Source organism: Corapipo altera, unplaced genomic scaffold, assembly GCF_003945725.1.
Source record: "Corapipo altera isolate COAL_440 unplaced genomic scaffold, ASM394572v1 165, whole genome shotgun sequence".
Lineage (NCBI taxonomy): Eukaryota > Metazoa > Chordata > Aves > Passeriformes > Pipridae > Corapipo > Corapipo altera.
This window is the reverse complement of record NW_020884954.1, coordinates 2275021-2292444: the sequence shown is the minus strand read 5'-3', so window position 1 is coordinate 2292444 and position 17424 is coordinate 2275021. Positions and strand designations below refer to the sequence as shown.

The 17424-nt window shown below is 57.2% G+C and overlaps 2 protein-coding genes across 3 annotated transcripts in view; one reads left to right on the top strand and one right to left on the bottom strand.

Moving 5' to 3' along the window:
* ARRB1 (arrestin beta 1) overlaps positions 1-6166 on the top strand; it is a 12006-nt gene extending 5840 nt beyond the window's left edge. Inside the window, exons 4-17 of the mRNA XM_027663561.1 lie at positions 216-260; positions 589-785; positions 895-954; positions 1074-1141; positions 1535-1670; positions 1749-1833; positions 1920-1992; positions 2327-2464; positions 2660-2743; positions 2927-2950; positions 3797-3867; positions 4149-4200; positions 4837-4944; positions 5050-6166. Coding sequence (XP_027519362.1) covers positions 216-260; positions 589-785; positions 895-954; positions 1074-1141; positions 1535-1670; positions 1749-1833; positions 1920-1992; positions 2327-2464; positions 2660-2743; positions 2927-2950; positions 3797-3867; positions 4149-4200; positions 4837-4944; positions 5050-5089 — 1181 coding nt within the window. The 3' untranslated portion in view covers positions 5090-6166. The remainder of the gene's footprint in view (positions 1-215; positions 261-588; positions 786-894; positions 955-1073; positions 1142-1534; positions 1671-1748; positions 1834-1919; positions 1993-2326; positions 2465-2659; positions 2744-2926; positions 2951-3796; positions 3868-4148; positions 4201-4836; positions 4945-5049) is intronic.
* A 2281-nt stretch (positions 6167-8447) lies between these two features.
* On the bottom strand, positions 8448-12352 carry WDR73 (WD repeat domain 73). 2 transcript variants are annotated; one of them, XM_027663563.1, is made up of 8 exons: positions 12286-12352; positions 12011-12078; positions 11760-11848; positions 11460-11548; positions 10836-10903; positions 10378-10542; positions 9392-9766; positions 8448-8837 (listed from the first exon to the last, which is right to left on the bottom strand). In XM_027663563.1, the coding sequence occupies exons 1-8, from the start codon at positions 12324-12326 to the stop codon at positions 8623-8625; spliced, it is 1110 nt and encodes a 369-aa protein (XP_027519364.1). In that variant the 5' UTR covers positions 12327-12352; the 3' UTR covers positions 8448-8622. The 2 variants fall into 2 exon arrangements, with proteins under 2 accessions (XP_027519364.1, XP_027519365.1); XM_027663564.1 differs by lacking the exon at positions 11760-11848.
* Between the last annotated feature and the right edge of the window lie 5072 nt (positions 12353-17424).

Genomic DNA, 17424 nt, shown 5'->3' with positions numbered 1-17424 from the left:
GTGTCCCCTGACCCTGGCAGTGTGTGTGTCCCCTCCCAGCAGTGTCCCCTGACCCTGGCAGTGTGTGTGTCCCCTCCCAACAGTGTCCCCTGACCCTGGCAGTGTGTGTGTCCCCTCCCAGCAGTGTCCCCTGACCCTGCCATGGTATTCCCTGGCCCTGCCGGTGTGTCCCCGTGTCCTGGTGATGTATCTCTGACCCAGCTGTTCCCTTGCAGACGGAGTGGTGCTCGTGGATCCCGAATACCTGAAGGAGAGAAAAGGTAACAGCTCCCCTCAGGATCGCTGGGGCCACAGAGGTGGCGCTGCCACAGGGGGTGGCTGGTGTCCTCACGTAGTCCTACCCAGGCATTGGCATCTCTGGGCTCTTGGGTGACATCTCCCAGCCCTGTGTCCCCACGGAGGGTGCCCTGTCCTGTTGAGGACGGGAGTGCTGTGGTGGGCACCCCAAGGCTGCTGCATCCCCATGTCCCCACCACGGCACGTCCTCAGGCCACCACTGCTTCCCGGCGCCGGTGGGACCGGCACGAGCCCCCACGGATCTCCCCGTGGTGCCCCCCTGGCACCACCCTGCCCTTGTCGCCCTGGCAGTGTTCGTGACGCTGACCTGCGCCTTCCGCTATGGCCGCGAGGACCTGGACGTGCTGGGGCTGACCTTCCGCAAGGACCTGTTCGTGGCCAACTCCCAGGCCTTCCCGCCCGTGCCCGAGGAGAAGAAGCCCCTGACGCGGCTGCAGGAGCGGCTCATCAAGAAGCTGGGCGAGCACGCCTACCCCTTCACCTTCGAGGTGGGGGGCAGCACCCCTGGGGCTGGAGGGGACCCTGACCCCTGCCCCGGGGACATTTCCTGCCTTCCAGCAGCCCCCCAAAAGCTCCTCACCCCTCTTTCCCCTCCAGATCCCCCCCAACCTGCCTTGCTCCGTCACGCTGCAGCCGGGCCCGGAGGACACGGGGAAGGTAAGGTCCCCCATGTTCCCGTGCCACCGGGCTGTGGTGGGTGGCTGCTGCTGGGGTCACCTCTTGGGGAGGTGCAAAGGAGTTTCCCTGCCTCCTTCTCCCCCCTTCCTGGTTTCCAGGCCTGTGGGGTGGACTACGAGGTCAAAGCGTTCTGTGCTGAGAACCTGGAGGAGAAGATCCACAAGAGGTGAGTGGAGAGGATCTGTCCAGCCTGGATGGGAGCGGCATCCCTGGGGTGCTGGCAGCAGGAAAGGGGCACCCTGCTTTGTTACCCACCTTGGGAGGGATGGGGCTGGGATGGAGGTGTCCTCCAGGATGCACCCGCTCTCCAGGGTAGTGCTGGGTCAGAGATGATCCTGGGGCTGGGATGGACACACTGTGCAAGGAGCCCAGGGGTTGCTGTGGGCAACCTGGCCCGGCCATGGGGCTGCCCCCTTGCAGCCCTGGTGTGCATCCATCTGAGGCCTCCCACAGCATCCTTTTGACACAGCAGACCAGAAGAACAGAGGGATTTCACCCAAAATGGGCCAAGAAAGGGTGGTCTGTGAGCGCCTGGTTCTCCTCTGGCTGTCTCCTGCAGGAACTCGGTGCGCCTGGTGATCCGGAAGGTCCAGTATGCGCCGGAGCGGCCCGGCCCCCAGCCCATGGCAGAGACCACCCGGCAGTTCCTCATGTCAGACAAACCGCTGCACCTCGAGGCCTCCCTGGATAAGGAGGTGGGCGAGGACCGGGGAGGGGACGCTGGTGGGGCGACCCTGGGGACCTCACCTTCCCCCTGCTCTGCTGCCCTGCAGATCTACTACCACGGAGAGCCCATCAGCGTCAACGTCCACGTCACCAACAACACCAACAAGACCGTGAAGAAGATCAAGATCTCAGGTGAGGAGCAGGGCCATTCCCCCCACCCCCAGTGGTGTCCCTGTCCCCATCCCTGTGCCAACCCCCATCTCTCTGTCTTACCCCAGTGCGCCAGTACGCTGACATCTGCCTCTTCAACACTGCCCAGTACAAGTGCCCGGTGGCTGTGGAGGACGCTGAGTGAGTGACGGCTCCTTGGGGACATGAGGGGCCCCAGAGACCTCAGGGGGCCCTTGGGGGAGCCTTGGAGATCTCCCGTCCCAGTGCAGCCCCGGTGGGACGTTGCACTCAGCAAGCAGGAACTGATGGGAGGAACAGGGAGATGGAGACCTTCCTTTTGGTGGCATCCTGGGGACATCACCCTCTGCATCCCCCAGGAAGGAGATGTGCACCAGGCTGGGGCAGGGATGGAAATGTGTGGAGAAGTTAACCAAGCTGGGATGGAGGTGTCCAGGGTGATCTGTGGGGGCTGTGGGCAGCTGGGGCTCTGGCTGATGGTGGCTGTCATCTCCAGCGATATGGTGGCCCCGAGCTCGACCTTCTGCAAAGTCTACACCCTGACCCCCTTCCTCGCCAACAACCGGGAGAAGCGGGGCCTGGCGCTGGATGGGAAGCTCAAGCACGAGGACACCAACCTGGCCTCCAGCACGCTGTGAGCCCCTCCACCCCCCAGGGCTCCTGTCCCCCTGGCAGCACGGGGGCAGGACCCAGCCCTGGTGGGCATCCAGCCCCTGTTCCAGGGGTGATGCTTGGGGTGGAGGAGACCCCGTGGGGGGACCTTCAGGATGACAGGGGGCCGGTCCCCATTGCTGTTCCCTCGCTGATGCCCACCTTCCCCTTCCCCCAGGTTAAGAGATGGAGCCAACAAGGAGATCCTGGGCATCATCGTCTCCTACAAGGTGAAGGTGAAGCTGGTGGTGTCACGAGGAGGGTGAGTGCCACACCTGCTCTCTTCTCTTGCTCTCCTTGGGGCTGGTCTGTGCTGCAGGTGGGGCCCATCACCCCTTAGAGCTCCCTTGGGACTCAGCAGCACACGGGGGGACAAAAGGTGGGGGAGGCTGCGTGTCCTTGGGGGGATGGTGACTAATGTGTTGTCTCCTTTGACCCACGCCAGCCTGCTGGGAGACCTCGCCTCCAGGTAACGCCCCGCTCCCCTCAACACCCCACAGTCCCTGCTGCAGCCCCCCAGTGGCACCCCCAGCCCCTCAGGGTGCTGCCACCCTGGCCCCATGCTTGTCCTTGGGGTGCCACTGTGCTGGGGACACTGTCTCACCCAAAGCCAAAGCCTGGCAGAGGTGGGTCGGGGTGGTGGGGCTGGGGATGCTGGCAGTGTTTGGACCCTGCATCCCCCTCCCCAGACCAGAGAGAGAGGCAGTGGGTGCTGCTGGGGACTGTCACCAGAGCATGGAGGTGGCTCCTTGGGATCTCTGGATGTGGGGAGGAGAGTCTCTGGAGCTTTCCAGGTCTCCATCCTCACGTTGCTCCCCAACCATGGGGTCCTGCAGAGGCCACAGGGCCTGCTCGCCCTCCCAGGGGGACACTTTTCTGTCTGAGCCCCATCCTACCCTGTCCCTGGAGCAGCTTGGGCTGTCCCACCCTGCCACCCCTGTGCCTGCTGAGCACTGGGAAACTTGTTGCACCTCCTGCTATTCCCATGGCACTGCCAGCCACAGCCTAAACCCAAGGGATTTGGATCCTTTAAGCTGCTAAAAGGCAGATTTCTGCCATGCTGCTCTCCCTCCTCGTGCCCCCCTACATCCCGGGGGGGGCTGTGCTGATCCCCCCCGGGGTCAAGCTCAGCCAAGAGGCACGAGAGCTGCCGAGCGGCTCTGTGGGGGATAACGTGGGGTTTTAGCAGCTCTGTGGGCTCTGCAGCGGCTGGAATGGCGGGTGCTGTTCTGCCCTTGCCCCCCACCCCCAGATCTGTCCCACCCTGCCTGCAGAGTGCAGGCAGGCCCCTGCTTTACCCCGGCATCTCTTGCAGCGACGTGGCGGTGGAGCTGCCCTTCACGCTGATGCATCCCAAACCCCGGGAGGAGCCGGCACACCGGGACAGTGAGTGCCCTGGGGGACGGGGGCAGCGTCCCTGGGGGGCAGGTGGGGGCACAGGGGGCCACTGAGGGTGCGTGGAGGGCGATTTTTGGCTCCTGTTGAGCCCGTGGTGACCTGTTCACTGGGTCCCAGGGTGCCCCCCCTCACATAGGGGTGCCCCCATCACCCTGGTGCAGCCAAACCCTGGGGGGTTGCACCCACTCAGTGGGACAGTGGTGATGACCCTAGGGGGGGTGTGTGGGATGGCGGTGATCACCTCATGACTGTGCCATCCCTCTGTTCAGTTCCAGAGAACGAAGCGCCCATAGATACAAATCTGATAGAGCTCGATACAAAGTAAGAGACTAAAATACCCCTCCCCGAGTTCCCATGTCCTGTGTGGGAATGCCGGACGTTGGCAACCGTTGCATGGCACCCCCTAACCCGCTAATGCCCGCTGTGCCATGGCATCACCCTGCACGTCGCCTGTAATGCATGACACACGCCATCCCCCTCTCTCTTCTCTCCTCCCTCGCCCTTCCCTGCATGGCTTTCCAAAAAACAGGAGAAACCGCAGTAAGAGCCCGCCGGGGTCGTGTGTTGGGATGGGAGGGGATTGTCCCCATGGTGTCCCCTGGGGCTGGTGGTGTGTTTGGGAGGTTCTGGGGTGCCTCACCCACCCAGCTCCTCCCTGCAGGGCTGTGGTTCCTCCGGAGTGGGGCAAACGCTGCCGATGGCCCTGGTGATGCTGCACCCGCCGCTCTGGGGCCCTGCATCCTTCCCTGGGGGGCTTGGGGGCTTTTTTTGGGTGCATTGCCCAACAATTGACAGAGCTTTGAGAACTACGGCTGTTTGCTGAAGGACGGGGGGGTTCAGGAGCCCCCTGGGCTGCCGGAACACCGTGGGGGTGCAGGCTGAGCTGTGCAGTGCGGGAGGGGGGCTCCCTCGCACCCCACCTTCCCCCGTCACACCCCGTCCCCGTGTCCCCCCCAGTGACGACGACATTGTGTTCGAGGACTTCGCCCGCCAGCGACTCAAAGGCATGAAGGACGACAAGGAGGACGAGGAGGAGCGGACAAACTCCCCGCAGCTCAACGACAGATAAGCGAGCTCCCCCCCGCTCGCCGCCCCGCCGCAGGGACACCCCTACATTAGGCTGCTTCTCTTTTCTATAATTAATTAATTAATTTTGTTTTCTACCTGTACCGGGAGCCTACGGATCGCCCGATGGCCACAGGACCTATAACCGTCCAGCTGTGCCGTGTTGTCACTCTTCATCCAGCTGCCAGAGCTGCTGTTTCCCGTGCGGGGCACGGCTGGGAGGTGCTGGAGGCAGGGGGGCTCGCTCTGACCCCGTCCCCGTCCAGCCCCTTGCCACTTCCCATCCCAGAGCCCTTTCCTATGAGCTGCCTCTTTTATGTGTTTTATATAAGCCCAGTCTCAACACCAGTTTGCTATGGGGAGGGGGGGGTTGCAGCAGAACAGGGGGGGTGTCTTTTTTGGGCAGCCTTCTCATGGGAAAGGGCACCTGTGCACCTCGGTGTCCCCTCCTCTCCCCCACGGCCAGTCCCCCCTGTCCGGCCCTGCTGCATGTGATCCCTCCCTGGGATGCACGAGCCTGGCTTTGACTATGGCCCCTGCCCCAGCTGCTCCAAACCAAGCGGGTGGGCAGCACCCCCTGCTCTTCCCCCCAAGCCCCCAAGGCAGCCCAGCCCAGGGGTCCTCCCAGCTGAGTCCCTTCCCACAGTGGAGCTGCCAGGGCTGGGTCTCAAATGCCTCTTTGCAGCCACGGCAGGGTCGTGGTGACACCAGGGATGCTTTGCTCCTCCCGAGCTGCAAAGCCCCCCTGGTTGATGTTTTCCTCTCCCTGCATGGGGTCCAGCACCCATTTGGGGTAGGGGAGAAGGGGAGCAGGGTGTTTGCCACCCTAATCAGTATTTCAACAGATTCTTGTGCCCCGTGGGGTGGTGGTGTCTGGACTTCCCCCCCCAGGGTCTCAGGTCTCCCACCACCCCCTGAGAGGCCATTCCCAGTATTTATTGTGCAGTTGCAATCAGCGTTGTCATCTGGGAGCATTCTGGGGGGTAGCTCCATCCCTCCCTCCCAGTCTGTGGGGTGCTGAGTTGAGCCCCCCCCCCGTTATTTTTGGGTAAAGCTGAGGGGCAGCGTGGTACTTCTTTTTGTAAAGTGGTTCCTTTGTACTGATCATTGATACTGGCTGCTTTGGTTTCTTCACCCTGTCTGTGATGTTTCTGTGTTCTGTCGAATAAATTATTCTAGTTTATTAAACTCAGAAAAAAAAAAAAAAGAAAAAATGATAAAATAGTCCCGGCCTGAACACTTTTGTTGGCTCAGGACAGGGGAGCTGGCACAGGCAGAAAGTCCCACAGTCATGGAATGGTTTGGGTTGAGAAGGACCTTAAAGCTCCCCTCACCACGCTGATGCTGTGGGGACAGAGGGACCGTCCTTAAAGTTGGTCCATCTCGGCGTGTCCATGTTTTTGCTGGAGGCAGGAGCTGTCCCAGCCTTCCCCACCAAGGACAAACCTGGCTCCAGCAAAGCCAAGGTCTCCAGTCACACAGCTGGACTCTGACCCCACACGGGCTGCTGGGGGCTCCACGTGGTGCATTCCTGGGAGCAAGGTCCCTACTGCCCACTGCGATTTGCAGGGTCACGTTTACAGGGAGGTCCCTCCTCTGTGCGTAATCCCTTCCCACAGCAGCTCTGAGTACTTCATAGTCTGGACATCTCCAGTCTCCTGTTGAATCTGGTTCAAGCTGGACAAGAAGGGTTAAGTTATTTTGGGAGAAAAAAGGGGAAGTTTAGATGGGAACAAACCATGCTGTTGCTTAAGCCCCATTTCTTTTGAAAGCCAAGCAAATTTGGTTCCCTGTCCTTGCTGAGCTACCTGCATCACCATGGTGTGGGAGGGATCAGCAGCTCCACCACATCTGGCAAAAGAGGCAGTGAGGAAGCACCTCGGGTGCTGGGAAGGCTCCAGTGGTCTTCTCTCCTCCTCAGAGCCCACCTCCTCCACGGCCAGACCTTCACCCTGTGGGTGTCTTCCCCAGGAAGGAAGAGCCACAGCAGCCGAGCTCTGCACCTTCTGTTTGCCAAACCAACTGCTCCAGGGGTGCTTGAGGAAAACCCACTGAGCTCCAGGATCCCACTCTGGAAACCTCATGTCTGTGTACCCACAGGCTGCCTGGGGTTGCTGGGTTGTGGGGCTGCTGCAGGTCCCCATCACGGGGCAGAAATGCCACCTCCTAAACTCAGGAGCCCAGAGGTCTTGCTGCAGGGGAAGAGCAGGCTCAGCTCTGCCACAGCAGGAAGGAACTGACTCAAGAGCAGATGGAGAGCCAGGAGGCCCTGGTCAGAACCCATTCCCCCCAGTCTGACTCTGGCTCAGCTGGACTGGTTTTGCTGTGGACCCTCAGGGGTGGAAAGGAGGCTCAGTCCTATCTGCAGGAGTGCCCAGCTTCTCCAGGGCTCAAACAGGCTTTTCCCTTTGCTGCTGCTGGTGACACAGCCCCATGGCTTCAGTAGGTGACAAAGCATCAAACCCCTGGCCTCGGGCAGGACACTCTGCCCCCGTTTCACATGCTGCCAGGGGAAGTTCTGGGACTGGAGTGGAAGTGCTGACATGGCCTGTGCTGGGAGGAGGATGGGGCAGGCTCCAGCCTCAGGCACACAGCTGTTGCCATGGCACAGGTCAGTACAGCACATTCCCAGTGTAAGGTTTCCCCAGGTGCTCCTGAAGTACAGCCCTCACTGCACCTCACCTGCTTTCAGCCCCCCTCGTCCCAGCTGACACCACCCAGAGCAGCAGGGAGCCTTTTGCAGGCAGATTTTTTTCTCCCCAGGTAACACCTTGGTAACAGCGTGGGTGTTGCAGGAGTCATTGCCTGCTTCCTCAGCCCCGGAAATCACATCAGCTCCATCAAACCTAAACTTGCAATTGGTGGGAAGAGAGCCAAAGGACACCAATGCCTGTCTTAGGCCAGGTGCTCTCAGGGTGCAGAGGGGGAGGGTAGAGCTTGGAGCAGGCTGGGGCTAGAAAGGTTGTTCCTGTTGCTCTGGCAGGCTGCAAGCTGGCTCTGTGGTCACACTGCAACTTCCTGAGTGGAGGCTGCTGCTCGTGACACATGCACGTGACAAATGCCAACACCCCTCGGGGAGTGCAGCCTCCCCTTGGTGCTCTGGGCCTGGAAAACAGCGGGGAAATATCCCACAGAACAGCCTGTTTCCTCAAACTCCTGGTTTTTTAATCAAATCCCAGAATGGTTTGGGTTGGAAGGGATCTTAAAGCTCATCTCGTTCCACCCCCTGCCGTGGGCAGGGACACCTTCCACTGTATCCCAGGCTTCTCCAAGCCCTGTCCAACCTGGCCTTGGACACTTCCAGGGAGGGGGCAGCCACAGTTTCTCTGGGCAACCTGTGCCAGGGCCTCCCCACCCTCCCAGGGAAGAATTTCTTCCCAATATCCCATCTAACCCCACTCACTGGCAGTTTGAAGCCATTCCCCCTTGTCCTGTCCCTCCAGGCCCTAGCCAGAACCACAGGCACAGCTCTCATCTGAAGGCTGGTACGCAGGAGAACAAGCAACACAACCAAAATTTTTACTATTAGTAAAATAGAACCTTTACAGTTGTTTCTGCTCACTACAACAGCCTCCAAACAGTATCTGCAGGCAGGCAGACACCCCACAGCCCACGCAGCTAGAGCAGGGGCAGGAAACACACCCCACCTCACCACAGCACCGTCTACCCACACTTCCCTCAGGGCTGCACCCAGTCCCAGACGTGCAGGGAACCGTCGCTCGCCGCAGACAGCACAGTGCGGGGTTTCTGCGGGTGCCACGTGTGCACAGTGACCAGGGCAGGGTCCCCACTGCCGCCCAGCACGTGGCCTTTGTGAACAAAGACGGGCTCTGCTTCCCTGCCACAGCTGTCCCAGCTCTGCGTGTCATACACGTGCACAGTCCCATCAAAACCTGGGATAAAGAGGGAGTCAGAGAGCGCAGGGATTAACTGCTTTGCTCTGGTCTGGCTGGGCTCGGGCTCACCTCCCAGCAGGAACAAGGACAAACAGCCCAGACTGGGCTGTGAGAGCAGAGCAGCCATGCCTCTGAGGAGCACAGCTCAAGTAAACAGAGCCCGGGTCAGATCCCAAAAGCTTGTGGAGTGACCAGTGTGAATGTGAAGGCTCTGGCCAAGAGGCAGCCCTGCTGCCCAGCTGGTGTTATCAGTGCCATGCCCTGCAGCCAGGCTGTCGTGGGCATTGTCAGGGCAGTGCCTGTGGTGGGCCTGGAGACTTTGATCACCCGAGAAGGCAGCAGGCACCTCCCAGAACCCATCCAGGCCCCTTCTGGAGTTGCTGGGGAGAGGCAGCTGCAGAGCACGATCAGCTGGATCTCTGCTGGCTCCAGGGGCAGCTCTGAACAGCCACCCCATCACTGGGGGGTTTCAGGTGGGGTGAACCGGGCCCTGACAAAAACACAAATCAAAAAAGCCCCCAGAAAAGGAGATGTCTGCCCAAAGCACCTACCTGAAACGGCAAGGCAGCCTTGCAGAGCGGGAGCCCAGGACACGCACAGGAACTCGGCGCCCGAGCCGGGAGAGGGGACTCTGGCCGTGGCCGAGGCCAAGGGCTCGGAGGCTTTCCTCAGGTCCGTCAGGGTGAGGAGGCCCCTGCTCGAGAGGCGAGCCACGGGCTGGGTGCCCGTCCCCGAGCCCTGGGCGGCACAGGGGGTGCCCAGGCACCAGCGGTCCCCGGCGGGCGCGGCGGGCACGGGAAGGGCCGTCAGGGCTCCCTGCGGCTGCCGCAGGTCGGCCACGCAGAGCCGGCCCCGCACACAGCACAGCAGCGCCGTGCGGCTGTCCAGGAACGCCAGCCCCGCCAGCTCCTCCCGGCACAGAGAGCCTGCAGACACAGCCGGGGCTCAGCGCTGCTGCAGGGCCACGCTGCAGCCCTGCCCGGGGCAGCCAGCGGAGTGTACACTCAGGGGGCACAGCTCACAGCCCACAGCAGCCCAGGGGAGCTGCTGGAGGCCAGAGCAGGCCAAGGGGATGCTCCAAGGGCTGGAGCCCCTCTGCTCTGGAGCCAGGCTGGGAGAGCTGGGGGGGTTCACCTGGAGAAGAGAAGGCTCCAGGGAGAGCTGAGAGCCCCTTGCAGGGCCTAAAGGGGCTCCAGGAGAGCTGGAGAGGGACTGGGGACAAGGGATGGAGGGACGGAACAAGGGGGAATGGCTTCCCAGTGCCAGAGGGTAGAGTTAGATGGGATATTGGGAAGGAATTTTTGGCTGTGAGGGTGGGGAGGCCCTGGCACAGGTTGGCCAGAGAAGCTGTGGTTGCCCCATCCCTGGAAGTTGGACAGGGCTTGGAGCAACCTGTTCTAGTGGAAGGTGCCCCTGCCCACGGAACCCTCTGGCACACACCTGAAGGTACCTGCTCAGTGGAACGTTTGCTACTCGAGCTTGCTTTGCCCAACCCTCCCAGCTCCAAACAATCAGACATTAGGCTTGCTTCAAATACCTGCTGTGTAGACGTTTTTCCTCAGCTCCAGCTCTGTGATTTGGACGCTGTCCAGCGTTGAGCCATGAAGGACCCAGGGGGCTCTGGCCGAAGTGGTGGCAATTTTCGCCCAGGGCTGCCCTGTGGCATTTTCTGTGGCTATGGTGCTCACAGATTTAATAACATCTGCCAGGAAGAGACAGAAGCAGCTGTAGGACACATGGGGAGCCAAGCAACCCAGCAGATTAAGCTGTTTCACAACGACGCCTCACACAGCTAAAAGTGACCTACTAAACCAATAAGAAATCTTATCACGCCTGACCCCCTCCCCAGGATAAATTCCCTCTTTCCCACACATCCAGCATGGACTGACAATATGCAGAACAAAATGCCTGGCGAGCTGTGAAGGGGGAGCTGGAGATGTTTGATGCAACGACTACACTGAGAAACCCCGTGAGCTCAGAAACATGTCCCCTTACCAGAGTCCTCTGCTGACACCTGCCAGACCTGGAGGGAGCTGTCGGGGGGGCCACTTGTCACCAGCAAGCTGAGGAAACAGGAAGGGTCTCACAAACCTCCTCAGGAGCAGAGAACAGTCCCGTTTACCCCAAACGAGACAAACTGGTCTGCTCCTCCTGTGAGCAGGAGCTTTGCCTCTGCTTGGAGCAGAGCAGGGGCTGGAAGGACCATAATCTTGTGCAGGGTGCTCCCCACAGCCCAGGCAAACACAGCCCCAGGCAAAGGGCCTTTACGAGGGTATTTTATGGGGATATGATGAGGAGTGGCTGAGGGAGCTGGGGGGGCTCAGCCTGAAGAAAAGGAGGCTCAGGGAGGACCTTCTGGCTCTGCAACCCCCTGACAGGAGGGATTGGGCTCTGCTCCCAGGGGACAAGGGACAGGAGGAGAGGGAATGGCCTCAAGTTGTGTCAGGGGAGGTTCGGGTTGGATATTAGGGAAACTAATTAGGGAAACTGGGTATTCCCTACCCAGACTCAGGCTGCTCTCGGGGTTGGCAGCCCTGACCAGCTAGGCAGGGAAGCAGGTCTCAGTGGATAACTCCCCTTCCACCTCCAGTACTCCCTGGAAGGACCTGGAGGCCATACCTGGTGTCTGGCACATGTTTCAGGCTGTACACCGGGCGCTTCGAAAATCCACCACACTCCACCTTGAAGTCTCTCTCTGGACACAGGCCCTAGAAGGCAGAGGCAAAGCCACTTCTTCACACACAGTGGTGCACAACCTGGGCTCGGTTACCACGAGAAAAGGCAGAGACACGAGACACACTCTCAGACCCCGGCCATGCCCCTGTCAGAGCCACGGGGAGCAGTGAAGGCCACCAAGCCCTGGTCCCTGAGGACACCAGGAGGGCAGAGAGGTCTGGTGCCCCCTGGCTGCACACCCACCTGCGCCTCCTTCGCCTGCAGCGCCGGCGGTGGGATCAGCTGCAGGATCTCGTTCCCACCGGACTGTCCGTACCCGGCCACACAGACACCTTGGGGGTGTGCACGGCGGGTCAGGCACACAGCGGGGGCTGAGCCCTGCCCGGCCCTCCCTCCCTCCCCGAGACACACCCGAGCTACGGCCCAGCCCACGGAGCCCCGGAGCTCCAGCCCGGGCTGAGCCCGGCACAGCCCCCCTCCCGGCCCGCACTCACGGCTCCCGCGGGCCCATTCGATGACGCGGGTGGGCGCCTGGAGCTCGAAGGTGTGCAGGTCGCGGTACCTGCGGGGAGAGGGCGGGTGTGAGGCCGGCGGGGCGGGGGGATGCCGGGGGGATGCTGGGGGGATGCTGGGGGTGCCGGGGGGTGCCGGGGCGGGTGCGGGGTCCCGGGGGGATGCTGGGGGTGCCGGGGTGTGTGTGGGGTCCCGGGGGGATGCTGGGGGTGCCGGGGGGTGCCGGGGCGGGTGCGGGGTCCCAGGGGTCCCTCACAGGCGCAGCGACTGCAGCAGCCACTCATCCGCCGCCTCCATGGCAACGCCCCCGCCCGGCGCGTCCGGTGACGCCACACGGCGGCGCACGACAGTGACGTCACCGGGGCGGTGCCGCCGCCGCCATGACGGAGAAGGGCAGGAGTGACAGTGCCCGGTGTGACAGTGCCCAGCCTTGGACACCGCGGGATTGCATCCTCCTGGAAGAAAACGGAACCCCAGTTAATATAAGAAACGTTTTGGAAAGGGAAAAACAAAAGGTTTCCTGCTCGCTGTGGCTGTGCCGCTAAAGCGGTCCACGGATGATGCCCTCCGGTCTACGTGTGCAATAGTCTGGAGTCCGCGCTGATTTTGAAAAAAAAAAATGTCCCAATAAATTTGGAGTTACTTATTTTGCTGTGCAGAAGGTTTCTTTAGCCCCGAAATGAAGGAAAAAGGAAGAGGGGAAAAAAAAAAACCCAAACCAACAAAACCTGAGCCAAGCCAGAAAGAAGGTTCTGGGTGCTAAAGAAGCAAATGAGTGAAATAAGTGATCAAATGTAGAATCATGGAAGGGCTTGGGCTGGAAGGGACCTCAAAGCTTATCTCATTCCACCCCTGCTGCCTGGGGCAGGGACACCTTCCACTGGAGCACGTGGCTCAAAACCCCATCCAGCCTCGTCCTGGCAAAAAGGTTTAATAGAAATCTCAAGCTGCAAACCACATCATATAAATTATTATATATATGTATATATATGAATGAAAGAGTGGCTTGTGCATATGAAAATGACTAAAACCTAAAAACGAGACAGAAATAATTCCCCTGCAGACAGCTGTATCAGAATCGGAAATGAGCTGTGCACTCTGTGTGTTCAGGAGCGGAGAAACACAAAAGGGGAGACAGCAAAAGGGGAAAATGAATTCTTGTATCAATTTACATGACAAATATGTGCTGATTAGTACATGGGCTGGCTAAGCTGTTCCTTTTTTTTTTTTCCCCACACAAGATGTCACTGGGACAAAAGACTTATCAGCATCTATGTGTAAAAATTAGTAGAAGCAGGAGATGGAAATATTCTTCCTCCCTGCTTATCTCCCCAGAGCCGGTGTGTGAGCTGAGCAATTAACAATTAATGTGAGCGACAGCACCCTCTGACACCAGGCAGCAAACCCAGCAGGCCCAGGCTGGGAGCTGATGGCACAGCCCCTCTGCTCTGGGACAGGCTGGGAGAGCTGGGGGGTCACCTGGAGAAGAGAAGGCTCCAGGGAGAGCTGAGAGCCCCTTCCAGGGCCTAAAGGGGCTCCAGGAGAGCTGGAGAGGGACTGGGGACAAGGGATGGAGGGACAGGACACAGGGAATGGCTTCCCACTGCCAGAGGGCAGGGAGAGATGGGATATTGGGAAAGAATTCCTGGCTGTGAGGGTGGGGAGGCCCTGGCACAGGTCGGCCCAGAGAAGCTGTGGCTGCTTCATCCCTGGAAGTGTCCAAGGCCAAATTGGAGCAACCTGTTCTAGTGGAAGGTGTCCCTGCCCATGGCAGGGGGTGGAACGAGATGAACTTTAAGATCCCCTCAACCCATCCCCTCCTGTGACTGTGTGATTCTGTGAAGACAGGGAGAGCTGGCACCCCTGGCACCCACCCTGGGCACCAGCTTGTCCCCGTGTTATTCATGCAGGAACCAGTTTCCTGCTCGGGCTGAAAGACCCGAGCATGCCATTTATTGTGGTGTATCCAGTAATTCAGTGGAGCTTCCCGTGTCACTCAGTTTTGAGTGGCTGGTGGTGGATGCACCAGCCCCTTGTTGGTGCATTCCCGCAGGAACAGCAGAGGGTGGAAACTCTCGTGCTGCTTTGGAGGACTCGGAGCGAGAGGGAGGTGAAGGGACAGGTCAATCCCAACCACCTGCCAGGAAGCATTTAGTAACAACAACGTGTATTCCCAAGCAAGTGTTTTAAAGGGCTGATGTCAAAATTATCTTTACACTGGCTGGACTCACGTTTGAAGCAGCCGAAGGGTTGAAGTGGGTGTTACAGCACCAAGGAACACGCTGGTCCCTGGTGGACTGGCTGCAGTCAGGCACAGATCATTCCTCTTTTTCCCAGGGCAGTGGCCTATACAGGCAGCCAGTGGAGCAGAACAGTGACTGTTGCCATGTCATTAAAACTCACTGTGTTCAGGAGGTTTCTTACGGACGTGAACAGATGTAGCATCACAGTTTGGTTGGAGGGATTAACTTTAAACTGAAAGGGGGAAGGGCTGGGCTAAGATAATGTCTGGTGGGCACAGGGCAGAATCTGGAGACCAGGAACCTCCTGGAAGTGAACAAATTACTCTGGGTTTTCGCAATGCAGTGTAAGCTTTAAAGCTCCTGAGCATACCTCAGTAACTGCAAAGTGGTGTTAATCAAACTAATCCAGAATTTCCGTCAAGTACAAGAACACGGAGCAATTATGCATTAGAGAAGGATTAGTGAAGGTAATGGGTAATCAGGGTGAGAGCAGAGCGATCCAGAGGCACGGCACAGCCGTGGGTGGGGTTTTCTTGGCAGCAGGGGTGTTGCCTGGCACTGCCCATGCCCAGCCAGCTCACTGCTGCAGGCTCCTCCACGTGCTCTGACCATTTCTTCACCGTTACATCTGACACCACAAAAACTGCCTCAAAGGGAGAACTGAGACATGTTAGCATTCCCCTGGCAGAGTTCCCAGGTGCTTTGATGGTAGGAGAGAGGAGGAGGAACTGCTTGCTCTCTCTCAGAGAAACAACCTTGTAAATGCTTTGGCTTTTGCAGAACTATGCATGGCTAAAAAAAAAAATGCTATTGCTGCAGTCATTTTAAACACGAGGACTCACCTCTCTTCTCTGTTGAACAAATACCACTTTATTATTATTATTGTTATAAATTATCCTCTTGCCCTGGTAGGTTCTCAGTAAACTCAGTGAAGCTGTAGCAATTTATAAACCTGTGTTTCCGTCATGAGTGCTGATAAGTAATATTTTCATCTGAGTGCTTTGTATTATTATCAGGAGGCAGCATCTCTGAATGTCACTCCTTATTTCACTCACCCAGTGCAATCACGGTGTGCTGGCAGAGCCCAGGCTGTCTCTATAAATAATCCACACTCCAAGGTACAAAAATAACACTTTGTCTCAGCTCTGTCGAAAGCAGGAGCAGCAATGACAAAAGTTCTCACAAGCTCTAAGAGCATTCGCAAATCAAAGCAAATAAACTATTTTTTCTAACCCACCTGTTTCTGAAAACAACTGTGTCAGTCACGTCCAATACCAAACGATGTCAGAGCAAACAGATTTCCCTCAGAAACATGGAAACCGAGTTTCTCAGCAGCAAAGAACCAGCAGAGGTGTGCATTTCCACATTGCTAAAGCATTTTTGTGTGTAATTTAAGCAAACTGGGGCAGGACAATTTAGATTTGCTCACTATAAGGTGGGACTGGGGGGGGGGCCTTCACTACCTGCAGATGTGGTCAAGTAACGAGGAGAAAAAGAAGCTGAGCCCACCCAAGCCTGGAAAACTGGTGCTCAGAGCCTGCAGCTTCTTCTGCTTGATGTAATTCTCATCTATTTTTTGTTTCATATAAAACTGAGACGAAGCTTTGGAGCAGAAAACACATTATGGGAATGCAATGCCTTGTACGAGGCAGCTGCCTGACTCTCTGGATATTAGGATAATGCTATTGCTGCAGATAACAAATAATATTAGTTGAAAATGGTTTCTAGCTCTTAGGCAAAATTATTGTATTGTCAGATGTGATGAGTGAGGGAAGTGGAAAGGGGTTTAGTGTCCCATCTTGGCAGTTATGTGATATTATTCTGCGTGCTGGTTGCAAGCCTCTCCACCCTCCCTGCTCCAACCAGAGATCCTGCAGCCTGCAAGAGGGGACACAAGTCCAAATCATGGTTAAACAATCTTACACATGTCAGGAGAGGAGTGCTGGAGGCATTGGGTAGTGATAATCTCTGTTTCATGATGCTGCAGCCAATACAGGATTATTACACAGAGTTTTTATGGTTATCCTTTAAACAGGATGTTAAAACACAAAGATGTTAAAACATCAGAAAAATCCTGAGAATGGTTGGAAGTTTGGAAAGTGTGTATTACAGCCAGAGCCTCTGGACACCCATTTGCTAGGGAAGAGTTGGATCATTGTATGTGAGTGTACCTGGGCAACAGGGATCTGGTGTCAGACAAAAAACCAAAAAAAGCATCCTGTGGTGGGAAACGAGTTACACCAAGCTGGAAATAAGGCTTAAGTTTTTAACAGTGAGAATAATACAAAAAGAACATTTTGCTGGTTGTTATGAACGGGTCTTCACTGCTGAACACTTTGTTAGGGGGAGGATTTCAATGAAAACTGAAAACACCAAACCAGAAGTGGTGGGTCATTGTGCTGCAGGGAGATTTTGGCTCTCCCAGACCCAAAGGCCACGGGGCAGAGATTTGCACTGGGCTGTTGGCCTACTCTGGAGGAAAAAGGAATTAAATAAGCTCTGAATGAACAATCCCACTTTCTGATGCTTGATAGCACTGACAATTCATGGTGGTTTATTGTGTGTTGCTTCATATTGGCTTTCCTAGTGCAGGAGCCTGGGGCTCAGGCTGTTGGATATCAGAGGTGGTTGCACACAAACATGGTTTCACCCAGCTGTCCACGCTCCATTTTTAATTACCTTTAACTTTTCCCACTGTTCTGCAGTCCTGTCAAGTGATTTTGCAGTTTTCTTACCCGGGAGCAACAGAGTCCAGGGTCACCTTTGTCATTTGTAGGGAAAGTAATTTCTGTCACCCCTGAAGGTCTTAAATGGAGGAATTAAAATAATGCATCCTCCGTGGTGGGGGAAAGTGTAAAGAAACACGGTACTGCTCTAGTTCAGCCTTATTTAGTGCATCCATGGCTTTATTTAGTATATTTTCAGGGTTTTTTAGCACATTCACAGCTTTATTTAGTGCATCAGTGATTTAGTCACTGGAGGATAGAAACCAAACCAGAAAATCATAAATATTACAGCAAGTCTACTAAAAAAAAAAAAAAAATCGTCAGAATAGGCTGGAATACGTTAACAGGATATGCCCCAGTTCAGGGGAAGCAAACAGAACTCCAAAGGCAACAAATTTACCAGAGCACTGAAATAATAAACAACAC

Excerpts from the sequence above, each read along its gene's own strand:
- WDR73 (XM_027663563.1), bottom strand. The coding sequence starts at position 12,326 with ATGGAGGCGGCGGATGAGTGGCTGCTGCAGTCGCTGCGCCT. Across the intron at positions 10,904-11,459 it reads AAACATGTGCCAGACACCAG|CTTGCTGGTGACAAGTGGCC; the intron begins GTATGGCCTCCA and ends CTGTTTCCTCAG. Across the intron at positions 10,543-10,835 it reads GGTGTCAGCAGAGGACTCTG|ATGTTATTAAATCTGTGAGC; the intron begins GTAAGGGGACAT and ends TCTTCCTGGCAG.